The sequence below is a fragment of the Cnephaeus nilssonii genome (assembly GCF_951640355.1).
Source record: "Cnephaeus nilssonii genome assembly, chromosome: 15".
Classification (NCBI taxonomy): domain Eukaryota; kingdom Metazoa; phylum Chordata; class Mammalia; order Chiroptera; family Vespertilionidae; genus Cnephaeus; species Cnephaeus nilssonii.
This window is the reverse complement of record NC_137086.1, coordinates 10,929,591-10,943,454: the sequence shown is the minus strand read 5'-3', so window position 1 is coordinate 10,943,454 and position 13,864 is coordinate 10,929,591. Positions and strand designations below refer to the sequence as shown.

At 38.1% G+C, this 13,864-nt stretch overlaps 1 protein-coding gene and 1 pseudogene across 9 annotated transcripts in view; one reads left to right on the top strand and one right to left on the bottom strand.

Moving 5' to 3' along the window:
• ASXL2 (ASXL transcriptional regulator 2) overlaps positions 1 to 13,864 on the top strand; it is a 79,716-nt gene that overhangs the window by 62,005 nt on the left and 3,847 nt on the right. For all 8 annotated transcript variants that reach the window (XM_079792718.1, XM_079792719.1, XM_079792720.1 and 5 more), the window contains 4 exons: positions 359 to 522; positions 2,692 to 2,788; positions 8,399 to 8,504; positions 10,686 to 11,400. In XM_079792718.1, the coding sequence (XP_079648844.1) occupies positions 359 to 522; positions 2,692 to 2,788; positions 8,399 to 8,504; positions 10,686 to 11,400 (1,082 nt within the window). The remainder of the gene's footprint in view (positions 1 to 358; positions 523 to 2,691; positions 2,789 to 8,398; positions 8,505 to 10,685; positions 11,401 to 13,864) is intronic.
• Positions 4,685 to 8,368, bottom strand: LOC307112246 (histone H2A.Z-like; annotated as a pseudogene). Its single transcript has one exon. The product of its transcript is annotated as a histone H2A.Z-like (transcript).

Sequence of the window (13,864 nt, the reverse complement as noted above, 5' to 3'; positions counted from 1 at the left end):
ATGTATGTTATTTATCATAAACTTCCTCAATTCTATTTGGGAAATAACCAATTCTCAAACATATATAAAATGTACTTTTAGTATGGCAGAAGGTTCAATTTTATAGACCTTGTTCTATTTTTGCAGAGAAGATAAATTGTATTTTTTTATCCTTTATGAATGAACAAAACTTGCTTTGTTAGTCTTAGAAGAAATTTCTAAGAGCCTTAAGTGTTACTTCTTCATAATGTGACATTTAAAATACTCACAATTATAGATGTCTATTTATTTATTTATTTGCATTGCAGAAAATGCTGTAGTTTAGATATAAACAGGAATTTGAAGGAGGCCCAAATGATTCTTTTTCATATTTTTGTAGGGCAAATGAAAAGGACTAAATGTGCTGAAATTGATGTTGAGACACCAGACTCCATTCTGGTTAATACAAATCTTCGAGCACTGATCAACAAGCACACCTTTTCAGTCCTTCCTGGAGATTGCCAACAGCGACTGCTTTTACTACTTCCAGAGGTGGATCGACAGGTGCGTGATTTCAAGCAGAAGCAGTTTTATAACCATTCTAATGCTTCCTTCACTCATCCCCTTTTGAACTCCTTAAATCTTTTAAAATAGCTTTTTATTTATACCCATAAAGAAGTGGTATCAAAGGTACTAAACAAAAAAATAAGAATATTTTTATGTAATTTGTAATCTTGACATTTTAATGAGAGTTTTTTTTCCCCCCAGCATGTCCACGTAGTTACTTAAATTTTCTTCAAAAAATTGTTTTTACTTCAAACTAACATTTAGGTTTTTAATTCATCTAGAATTATTTTTGTATTGCCCCAAAATTGGGGTTCAACTTTATTTTCTACTGAATAGATAACCAGTTGTTCCAAAACTACATACTTGTATAACCATCTTTTTCTTACAGTTTGAAATACCATTTGTGTTATATGTTCTATATATTTACATGTGGTATGTACTTTACAGGTGCAATTGAAAAGGCAATTTCCCCCCTCTCAATTTTGTTACTTTTTTCCATGTGAATATTAAGGTCATTTTATTAATAAGAAAATCTGCATGGGGATTCTTATAGGAATATAGATATTAACTTTGGGGAGAATGGCAGTTTTATTAAGTTTTTCCATCCAGGTTTTTTTCAGATACTATGTTTTATGCCCTTAAATGAGATTTTGTGCTTTTAAACCAGGACAGGAAATAAAAAAATCTGTAATATAAAGAAGAGTCTTAAAACCTTTGGCAAGACATCATGACATCACAAATCAAGTCAATAGACAGATTGGGTGAAATATTTTTGACGTGACAGTTTTACTATAAATAGTAAAGGATTCTCACAAGTTGATAATAAAAATAAGCAGCCTCATAGAAAAATGAGCAAATGATAGGAATTGGCATATTACAAGATGGCAAATAAAAATATTCAATGAAAGTACAAAAAGATGCACAACATTCTAGGTAGGATAAAGGAAATTTTTTTATTTTTTACAGAGAGGAAGAGAGAGGGATAGAGAGTTAGAAACATCGATGAGAGAGAAACATCGATCAGCTGCCTCCTGCACACCCCCCACTGGGGATGTGCCCGCAACCAAGGTACATGCCCTTGACCGGAATCGAACCTGGGACCCTTAAGTCCTCAGGTCGACACTCTATCCACTGAGCCAAACCGGTTTTGGCGGATAAAGGAAATTTTTACCATTTCAAACCCATTGGGTTGGCAAAAATTAAATAGCATCTTCATATCTATTGTTTACAGGTTAAAAGGTATACTCCTATATTTCTAGTAGAAATGTGAATTGTTTTAGCCTTTTTAGAAAGTAATATCTAATAACACATAAATATTTCTTTGCTCTCAGAACCTATCCCACAGAAATAAAAGCACTAGTATATTCATCTTTACCAGAATGCATATTGCAGCTTTGTTGATTATGGGAAAACATGGGAAACAAAGTATTTGTATATGCATAGGAAATTGGTAAATGAATTGAGGTACATTATACAATGAAATAATATGCAGGTTTTACAAAGTTGCTAAAACTGTACCAGTGGACTTGTAGAGACTTCCACAATGTATTCCTGAACCAAGTGAGATTCAGAGCAGTGTATGTAACTTTGTCACAGTTTTATAAAACAAATAATAAACCTCTCAGAAGAAAAACTCTTACTTATGAATTTATTTGTTTGCAGATGTTTTCTTTTTAGTATAATTAATCAGTGGGGAATGGAACTGAAAGGAGAGGAAGTAGGGAAAAGAGGTAAAAAGGAAATAAATTTTTTATTTTTATTTTTAAATATATTTTATTGATTTTTTTACAGAGAGGAAGGGAGAGGGATAGAGAGCTAGAACTATCGATGAGAGAGAAACATCGATCAGCTGCCTCCTGCACACCCCCCACTGGGGATATGCCCGCAACCAAGGTACATGCCCTTGACCGGAATCGAACCTGGGACCTTTCAGTCCGCAGGCCGACGCTCTATCCACTGAGCCAAACCGGTTAGGGCAATTTTTTAGAAAAAAGATTACTTTATAACAGTAGTGTCCATAATAAGCAGCATAATATGATATAGTCATGTTTCTATAAAATTGAATGTACGTACATTCTTTTCTAAAAAAAAAAAATAAAAAGTCATATTCCACATGAAACGTTTGGCTTTCTTTGTAAGCTTTCCTTGGCTTACTCTTTGACCCAGGTTGGTCCAGATGGTCTGATGAAGCTAAATGGTTCAGCCCTTAACAATGAGTTCTTCACTTCAGCAGCCCAAGGCTGGAAGGAAAGACTCTCAGAAGGTAAGTGTTCTACCTTGTCTCCTAGCATGTGTATGCACTTCGAGCCTCTCTGAGGGCCTATTGGTACCTCAGTGGGTATTTGAGCAATTTTGGAAGACAAAGGGCAGGGTATTTCCATAAGGTAAAACTAGCTGTCTTTTGTGAAATACATTGCTAGACTTTTATCAGGAACTTATGTATTCAGGTTTGGCTCCAGGTAGAGTTCAACAATATGTTTCTTTTAAGGGTTTAAAGTCACTTGGGAAACTAAAGAGTACATATGTTTAGGCCCTATTCCCAAACATTCTGATTCAGTAATTGTAGGTGAATTCAAATTAAAATTCTAATAAGCTCTCTAAAAGTAGAGTATAGAATTAGAGTTATTTTATGATGCTATGAATTATGGTTTGGTAAGCAGTGAGATAACCTCTTTATTACTGCCCAACCTCAATAAAAACTAACAGTGAAAAGAATCACTAAGAACTTCTTAAAAAACAGCATTATTGAAAAGTGTTTACATACTGTAAAACTTACCATTAGAATTGTACAGTTTAGTAGCAGTCAGAGCGTTTTAATAAATATAGATTATGACTTAGAATTGCTGCCTGTGGTCACTGGTTTACCATGTATGCCTTGCTTTTAATTCTGATCTAACAAAGTTACTGAGAGTAAATTATAAAGTATAAAAGAGCGATTGATTTATTGCATTTGGACAGCACACAGTATCAGTCATATTAGTGGTTCTTAACCTTGGCTGCTCATTATAGTCACCTGTGGTGTTTTTCAAAATACTGATGGCTAGGACCCACTCTAATGAGTTTGTTTTTATTAATCTAGGATGGTGCTTGAGCTTCAGCATTTCTTTCTGTAAAACAATTTTTTTTAATGTTTTATTTTTTTAATTATATTTTTTAATCCTCACCTGAGGATATGTTGTTGTTGTTTTTTAAATTGATTTTTAGAGAGAAAGAGAGGAGAGAGAAACAGCGGTGTGAGAGAGAAATTCCAATCAGTTGCCTCCTGTACATACCCTGACCAGGAATCAAACCTGCAATCTTTTGGTGTGTGGGACAACTCTGCCAGGGCTTTTAAAAATATATATATTTTTATTGATTTCAGAGAAGAAGGGAGAGAGAGAGAGAGAGAGAAAGAAACATTAATAATGAGAGAGAATCATTGATCAGCTGCCTCCTGTATGCCCCCCCACTGGTATCAAACCTGAAACCTGGGTATGTACCTTGACCAGGAGTGGAAATAGTGACCGCACCTTGTTCATAGATTGACACTCAACCACTGAGCCACACTGGTTGGGCCTGCCAGGGCTTAAAATTTTTATTTATTTAATTTATTGTATATATTTCACATCTATATGTCCTTTTTGGAGAAGTGTCTTTTCAGGCCATTTGCCCTATTTTAAACATTTTTTGAGGGGGATATGACCTTTATTGAGCTTATCCACTGGAGTGGAAATAATGTCTGTATAAAACCAAATGTTTATTACTATAACTTTGGCATCACATGTGCTTTTAAACCAATATTTCTTTCTCACATCTTTGTTTCTTTCTCTCTTCTCCTTGCACTCTCTCTCAAATCAATAAAAACATATTCTTGGGTGAGACTAAAATACAAATAGTTTTTAAAAAATAGTCAGCTCAATCAAAACCCACTAGGCACTTAAATATAGTTAAAACTCGAATGCAGAAATTTGGTTGGTTGGCCTGGCTGGTGTGGCTCAGTTGATTGAGCATTGTCCCAAGCATCACAAGTTGCTGATTTGATTCCCAGTCAGGGCCCATGCCTAGGTTGCAGACTCGATCCCCAGTAGGGGGTGTGCAGGAGGCAGCCAGTCTCTGTTTCTCTTTCATTGATGTTTCTCTCTCTCTCTCTCTCTCTCTCTCTCAAATCGGTAAAAACATTTTAAAAAATTGGTTGGTTGGAAAGCTAATTAAACTTCCAACTTGCTCAAATAGAATTACAAAAAGGCAAGATTGTGTTTTTCACAGAGATAAAGTCCACTGGAATCAACAACACTGGGCAGCTGTTAGAATATTTGGAGTCCTGAGATAATAAGAAATCCCGGCATCCTTTAGGACAGTCCTCTGTTGTCCTTTCTTCCCAATCAGATTTGTGGGTGTGTGGAATGACACCACCACCAGCAATGGTATCCTTGATGAGAGAGTCCAGTTCTTCATCTCCACGAATAGCAAGTTGCACATGATGAGGAGTAATACACTTTTAAGTCTTTTGATGCATTTCTTGCCAATTCAAGTACTTCTGCATTGAGGTACTCCGGAATGGCTGCGCTCTACACAGCAGCAGTTGCACCACACGTCCATGACTAGTCATCCTAGATTTCAGGTATCAATGAATACAGCTCACTGGAAACTGCAAGCCGGCTGTCTGCAAGCTGGAAACCACCTTTGTCTTGGTTGGCCTTTCTGGAGTCTTTCCCAGTCTTACCGCCAGCCATTTCAAATTCTTCTGAAGCTCAAACAAGCAAAGCACAGAAAAGACTAGTAAGGCACCCAGTGAGATTCCACTGCCTACTCCATTGCACCTCAATTTAAACTCATTTGCCCATTTTTAAAATGGGGTTTTTTTTGCTGTTGAGTTGTATAAGTTCTTTATAAATTTTGGACATTAACACTTTATCAGTGGGTTGTCTTTTTTATTCTGTTGATAGTTTCCTTTGCTGTGCAAGAACTTTTTAGTATGATGTAGTCCCATTTGTTTATTTTTTCATTTGTTTCCCTTGCTCAGGGAGATATATCAGAAAAAAATAGTGCTATACGAAATGTCTGAAATTTTACTGCCTATGTTTTTTTCTAGAATTTTTATGGTTTTAAGTTTTACATTTAAGTCTTTAAGCCATTTTGAGTTTATTTTTGTGTATAAATAATGTAAGAAGGTGTAAGAAGGTGGTACGGTTTTATTATTTTGCACATATCTCCCTAATTTTCCCAACACCATTTATTGAATAGACTATCTTTATGTCTCAGCACAGGTATCATGGCAGCTGTCCCTTCAGCTCTCTCCCCAGAGCCACCAAGCCCATTCTCTCCTCATGTGACTCTAGTATGTTCCACTTTCCTCTGAGGCCTGAGTCCAGAGCGATGACTGCAAATGAGATTTTGTGCATTGGCCCTTTAAGAGCACACCTGTGTCTCTAGCAGACACCATCTCTCTCCCTGGTGGACAGAATCCCCATTGATTTTCATAGCCAGATGTTATGTGGGCACCTCTTCCTGGCTCTGGTTCTCTGGGCTGGGGAGCCTGGCTTGGGGTTGAGACCTCATACTTCTCAGGGGGAACCTTTGCAGCTGAGATAAACCTCTGGAATCTCAGCCACTGCCTATGGGAATGGGGCCAGTTTTTTTGTTTTTTTTTTCAAGTCTGCCCCCCCACCCCCCCACCCCCCACACACACACCAGTCTCGATGTGGCTTCTTCTGTATATCCTTGATTATGAGACTTCTCTTGAGCTAGTCTATGGTTATTTAGGTTGATTGCTCTATAGTATTTTAATTGCAATTCCAGTTTGGTCTTAGGAAGAGGTGACTGTAACTTCCACCTTCTCTGCTGCCATCTTGGATCTCCCTCTTTTTAAGCTTTCCCAAAGTGATTCTACTATCTGGCCATTATTAAAAACTACTGTTTATATTAAAACAAGAGTGAAAAGCTTTAAAATAAGTACATTTATTCAGGAGAGCATTAAAAACGCTATTCATTGCATACTTTTTGTCAGATCATTGACAATTAGAATTAATTGACCAGCTAATTAATATCTATATTGTTCACTGCAATTGTTGGTTTTTCCTGACCTGTTTTTCATTTTAGAACAAATTCTGTGTGGAAGGGATCCCTTGCTGATTAATTTGGTACTTAATCTTTCTTAAAGATTTCCATGAGCAGAGACCCCCTTTTTTTCTGAAAGAATTGAAATCATCCAAGCACTTTAAAACAACCCATTACCAGTGCCTTTCTTGAAGAATAGTTTGGAGAAGGATCTATGACATTCAGTCCCCTATTTTTTAAAGTAGGTGTTACTAACAGTGATACTTGATTATCAGTGTTACTTTTTTTTTTCATATGAACCATCACTGCTGTACCTATCTATCTATATATATAAAAGGCTAATATGCAAAGTGTCCCCTTGGGAGTTTGACCAGGAGACTAGGAGTTTGATCACTCGCTATGATATGTGTTGACCACCAGGGTGTGGTGCGGAATAAAAGAAGGCCCGGGCCGGCAGCCAGGGAAGGAAGGCCCTGATCAGTCCTGATCGCTGGCCTGGCCTAGGGACCCTATTCGTGCACAAATTTTGTGCACTGGGCCTCTAGTAGATTATATTTTTTGAGCAGCAGAAACTGAACCCTGTACACATGTGAACAGAGTTCAATACATTCAGTACTTTTACTCCTTTTTTTGCTATGCACAGTAGACTCAACAAAAGAGCACAATGTCTGGGTTGGATTCTGACAGCCAAATTCTTTTTCTACTCACATGCTCAGGATTGTGATTTTCAATATTCTCTAAAACTTCTTCTTTCCCTCTTCTTACTCCCAGAAGGTTTTAAAGTCTGCCATTTCCACCTCTTATTTCCCAGTGTCTTGAGTATCAATCTATAGAATAGGCTACGTAACCTACCATACGTCCATCTGACTGACCGACCAGCCGATACATAGGATGCGCACTGGCATTTTAAAAATAAACATTGATTTGTGCATGTGTGATACATATAAAGCTCTCACTGGCACCAGTCGCACGCATGTGTTTTGATCTGTCATTGTCGATCGTGAATTTGGTTGATACTTCTATTATAGAGAAAGGGCGAATAGTGACATTAAATTATTTCTTCTAATTAATTTCCTTTCAATGTTCACAAATACGTGCACCATGCCACTAGTTAGAGTATAAAAGGGAGAAGCCTTTCTGAGCCATGAGTTTGAAGATGGCCTACCAAGCACATTGACTGTTTTCTGCTGAAGTGGGAAGGATTGAGGTAGTTGGTAGATACAAATAAAGGGCATATGCAGAGCTGGTCTTTGGCATCTTGCATGCCTCATTTCTAGGGCAATAAACTGGTACAATTAGAAAACTGACAACTCCAAAGTAACTTCATACGTTTTTACTGGAATCTCAGATGCCTCTAATGGCCACAGCTGTTCATTATGCAGTTAGAGATAAAAAACCTAAAGCACATGTTGCCTTGAAAAAACAGAACTTAAAAATAATAAAATGCTCAGTGGCATTATTTTCGAAAACTCATGAGCATTTTTCTAGTGGAAAGCAATCACAGATTCAAGGTTCGTGATAAAAGAAATCTGTAGGGAAAATATGTTTGGAGCAAGAGGAAGGTACTACAAGGAAAGTCCAGAGAAGAGGCCCAGTTGGCCTCCGCTGCGTACTGAAAACTACATGGAGTGGTGTGCACGTATTTTTATTGCTCTGAATGGCACTTGGGTACTTTCTTACAGTGAGGAATTGGGGCACATTTTTGTTGCTTTCAACTCTATTCTGACTCCTTCATGAGTATTTCATGATTTACAAATATTTAAAAGTGGCAAACAGCATATCTATTGAATATCTTCTTCTTCTTCTTCTTTTTTTTTTTTTTTTTTTACATTTATAGGTGAGTTTACACCTGAGATGCAGGTGAGAATTCGACAAGAAATTGAGAAGGAGAAAAAAGTAGAGCCATGGAAAGAGCAATTCTTTGAAAGCTACTATGGTCAGAGGTAATATCAAGATAGGTTCTGTCATGTGGGCTTCATCTTATTACCTTCCCAGAAAATGTAGTCCTTAATTTCCTTCTATATTTTCACAATTCTTTACTGAGAAAATTTTTTTCTCTTATGATTCTCAAGTACACGGAGTTGGATTAGTCATAATCTTTAACTCTTAAAACATTACCATTAATCTTGAATTAAAGTCTCTTTCTTTAAGTAGATTGGCTTTTCTTCCAGTATCTTTATAAAATATAAAAATACTGAAGTTCTATATAGTTCATACAGCAATTAATTTTAATTCCACAATATGAATCACTAAAGAATTCTAGGGATCCTGTAATAAGGACTGTTACATCCAGTGTTTAATTAAATGGCCTCTCCTCTGTAGAAGGCACTCTGAAACAAAATATAAATCCTGTTCTCAAGAAGCTGTAGTCTAAATCAGTTTTTTTTCTAATAAAAAATCCAGATGGAGTCTTAATGGGGGACATTGAAATAGGAGAAAATGGAGCTGTATTGTTTGAAATAGGATTGAACACCCAGTCTTATTTGTTAATTTCCCTTTCTTTTGCATACCTAATGGGAACCCTTAAGGAGACTCCATAACCACAGCTTGAGAACTATTGGCTCTCTTCCTTATCTCCAAGTAATGTTCATTGACATCTTCATGGTCATTTAGGAAATGATTCCTGTCAGGATTAAGAGTCTCATATACTGATTTTTCTATATTCTTGGTATGAGTTTTGAGTTCTATAGAAATGATGGTATGTATACATTTAGACCATTATCACAGATACCAGGTATTCCATAAATATTGTTCACAGATACCAGGTATTCCATAAATATTGTTCTCTCCTCATTAGGCAGATAGAGCATTACAGTGGTTCTTGGATCCTTCAGTATTTAGCTCTTTTTGCCAGCTTTTATAGAAGGGCTGTTTTTTTATTACTGTCCAGTTTTGTCCTTAGCCATTTCATCTCAGAAGTGCAGTACCGATTATTTGAAGTCACCAAAGAGGGTTGCCTTGTTTTTGCCTGTTAAACAATATTCTAGAATATATAGGCCAGAAACTGAACCTATAGGCTAGGAATGGAATCCAGGTCTCCCAAATGGGAGGCAAGAATTCTACCACTGAACCACCAGTGCTTCCCATTAAACAACATTCTAAAACATTAGAAGGAGTCCCTAGTGACCCCTACAGAGTAGCCTAGTTCTTAGCCACGCCACACTATGAAAGTCCCAATTGGCCCTACCTGGTTTGGCTCAGTGGATAGAGCGTCAGCCTGCGGACTAAAGGGTCCTAGGTTCGATTCCGGTCAAGGGCATGTACCTTGGCTGCAGGCACATCCCCAGTAGGGGGTGTGCAGGAGGCAGCTGATTGATGTTTCTCTCTCATCAATGTTTCTAACTCTCTATCCCTCTCCCTTCCTCTCTCTGAAAGATCAATAAAATATATTAAAAAAAAAAAAAAGTCCCAACTGGCCTTCACTCCCTCCCAGGATAGCTCAGAGGCACTGGATATCAGAATTACAGAGCTATATCAAGTAAATTAAATAGGCTTTCCAAAAACTCAGAATTGTAATTCTCATCCTCTGGAGAACATTGACAGCCAACTCTCCTATTATCTCCTTAGGGTCTCAGGTTTTAGGGGCTAGTCTTTCTATAGATACTGCAGAGCAGAGTTGATCCAGTCTAAACCCACAATCTCAGGGTGTGTGGGTCTTGGCCTTCTTTCACTTCCCTTGAGGATAGTCTGTGATGCATGTCTCTAGACAGTGTGGCCCCTTTATAACAGGAAGTAATAATAATAATGAACATTATTGAACTTTTATTATGGGCTAGGTACTAATCTTAAGTATTTTACATGCATTAACTTAGTTAATGGTCATAGCAATGCTATCAAATGATTAACCTCAGTGCACAGTTGAAGAAACTGAGGTACAGAAGTCTAGTCACTTACTTAATATAACATGGCTAGTCAGTATCAGAGCTAAGATTTGAATCCAGGCACTCTGGCTCCAGAACCTTCAGTAATAATAATAATAATACTGATGATGATGAAGATATTATAGGAAGGATACCTATTATGCATCAGGTTCTTCTAGGCGTTGCCATATACCATTATCTCATAATGCTTTCAATAACATGGGCCATTTCTCAACTAGAATATTTCTTTCTTCCACCTTTTAGTTCCGGCCTGAGCCTTGAGGATTCAAAGAAATTGACAGCTTCACCCAGCGATCCTAAAGTAAAGAAACCCTCAGCTGAGCAACCAAAATCCATGCTTCCTTCAGAGGCCTCTCCTGTCAGTGTAATCCCTGTAACTCCCCAGGCAGAGTCTAAAGAAGAAGTAGTGCATATGCCATCCCCAGTCAGAAAAGAAGAGCACGGAAGCCAAGATAAGGTGCAGCCAAACCCTGAATCCACAGAGCCCCTTCTTTCCTCTCCCAGCGATACAAATGAGCTTCGCAGCATTCTTCCCATCAAGTGCCCAAAGGATGAGGATGTCTTGGGGCAGAAGCCAGTTGCCTCTGCTGAACAGGAATCTGAGAAAGAGAATCATCTCACTACAGCTTCTAATTATAACAAAAATGAAAGCCAAGAAGCTTCAGTTAAGTCTCCAAGCAAACCCAAGAGTCCTGGAGTAGAGAAACCAATAATGAAGCCCACAACAGAAGCAGGTCCACAGGAGGCCACTATGAAAGAGCCTTCATCAACTCTGGTTGATCACAGCCCAGAAAGCCTCAAGAGGAAATCTCTCACCCAAGAAGAGGCCCCTACAAGCTGGGAGAAAAGGCCGCGTGTCACTGAGAATCGCCAGCACCAGCAGCCATTTCAAGTCTCTCCACAGCCCTTTCTCAATAGAGGGGACAGGATCCAAGTGCGAAAAGTACCACCTCTCAAGGTAAGAGAATTTACCAAACTGAAAGAGAGAGGTGGCCTCAACACTAAGTTTTTGGTCGTGCCTACCAAATTTGAAGTAATTTGGTATTTTTCAATGCAGAAGCAGTTATATATATTCATATAAGACAACTGTGGTCTTATATAAGTAAAATTGTCAATAAACCACTATTTAGACTACATTCCTACAGATCTTTGTTGTTGTTTGACTAAGGTACATGGATATCTGATGGCTACTTTTGTATTTTAAGACAGTTATGGAAATTATTGTCTCATGTGGCAAAATGCTATATAGTAAAAGCCTAATATGCTAAGTGTCTGGTTGACTGGTTGGCCATTCAACCAATCAAAGCATGATATGCTAAGGCCGCTCAACCACTCATTATGACGTGAACTGACCAACGGGGCAGACAGTCGACCGGTTGACCAGTCGCTATGATGTGCACTGACCACCAGGGACAGATGCTCCGACGGGTAGGTTAGCTTGCTGCTGGGGTCTGGCCAATCGGGACTGAGCAAGATGGATGGGACATGCCCTGGAATCCTCCCGTGGTCTCTCCCCGGCTGGCCAACCTCCTGCGTCTCTCCCCGGTGCCGATCATGCACCTATGGGGTCCCTTGACCTGGCCTGCACCCTCTCGCAATCTGGGACCCCTTAGGGGATGTTGGAGAGCCAGTTTTGGCCCGATCCCGCAGGCCAGGCAGAGGGACCCCACTGTACACAAATTCGTGCACCGGACCTCTAGTAAGAAGTATAATGATAAACATGAGGCCATTGGTGTGACCCAAAGATCATATATTTGTACCAAAAGCCATGATACTTAAGTGTACCCTGGCCTTTTTCTTACTACTATAACTTACGTGATGTGTGGTTCTAGAGCTATCTTTAGTCCATCCTTTTTTAAAAAAATATATTTTTATTGATTTCAGAGAGGAAGGGAGAGATGGAAACATCAGTGATGAGAGAGTATCATTGATCGGCTGCCTCCTGCACATCCCCCCACCCCCTACTGGGAATCGAGCCCACAACCCAGGCATGTGCCCTGACTGGGAATTGAACCGTAATTTCCTGGTTCATATGTTGATGCTCAACCACTGAACCACACTGGCTGGGCTAGTCCATCCTTTTAAAGGAAATGTGTGGCTACCATGAGTCACCACTGGTTACTTGAAGGACATTGGTAAGATGGCATAGTGTTGCTAAGCTCTACTGCTTAGGATATGTCTTAATTTCTTTTTTAACCTTATATTTCTATCTGTCAAATCTTTCACATTCTTATAGCAGTGTCTCTCAGTATATAAAGACTGCATCTAATCAGTAGTCTACCTTTGAAAACCCAAATACATTTCTAATAAACCTTTTAACTTAAAGGTTTATTAATTCTTGGGCTTGTGCTTAATATTAGTTTGCAGTCCTTTCATTTATTTAATTAATACATAATATTTATTTTTTTATTAATAGCATTTATTAATACCATTGTGTCTACTATGAGCCCAGACACTGGGTATTCATTCACATTAGGATATAAGTAGAAAAATAAGCCATATAGAAATACTGCTTCCCCTCTCCCCTCTTTTATTTAACGTAGGTGAATCAAAGTTATTTCTGTCAGGAAATATCCTGTGGAAGCATTCATTTACTAGTACTTGACCCATATCATGTACCACATGACTTCTGTTTCTCATTTTGCCTCTTATTACTAAAAGTATGATGTTCCTCATTACTTTTTATTTTTACCATTTATGGTTTCATTACTTAGGAATCTCTCCTTATTTTTGACAATTTTCTACCACTAACATATTCTGTCATGCTTTGCCAGACATTCTTATTTATACGATTATTATTTTTACTATTCTTATAAAGATAGTAGAAACTTTTTTTTTTATAATATATCTTTATTGATTTCAGAGAAGAAAGGAGAGAGAAAGAGAGATAGAAACATCAATGATAAGAGAGAATCATTGATTGGCTGCCTGCTGTACGACCCCTACTGGGGATCGAGCCCGCAACCCATGCATGTGCCCTTGACCATAATCAAACCTGGAACCCTTCAGTCCACAGGCTGACGCTCTATCCACTGAGCAAAACCAGCTAGGGCTAGAAACCTTTTTTTAATGAATGTTAATCAGAACTAATCTCCAGACCTGAGAGCTGAGTTATGTTTAGATTTTACTTTATATCAATGACACTTAATTGGTGAGATCCATCCTTTCTATTTCCTACTCTGTAAAGAGGCTGAATTACATCATAGTTTGCTAATCCAAAGAGGCTCAATGCTGAAAACTTAAATCCATTGTCACCAAGTTAATACTATTTAACTTTTTTCCTTTTACCTTCTTCTCCTTCTTCATCCCCCCAAAAAGGAATTTGTACCAGAAGTTGCTTTAGTAACTCTAATTTTACCTTAGACTCTATTTCAAATCCCACTTTCTTAGACAAACCTTAAAATCATTTATAACAAAATACC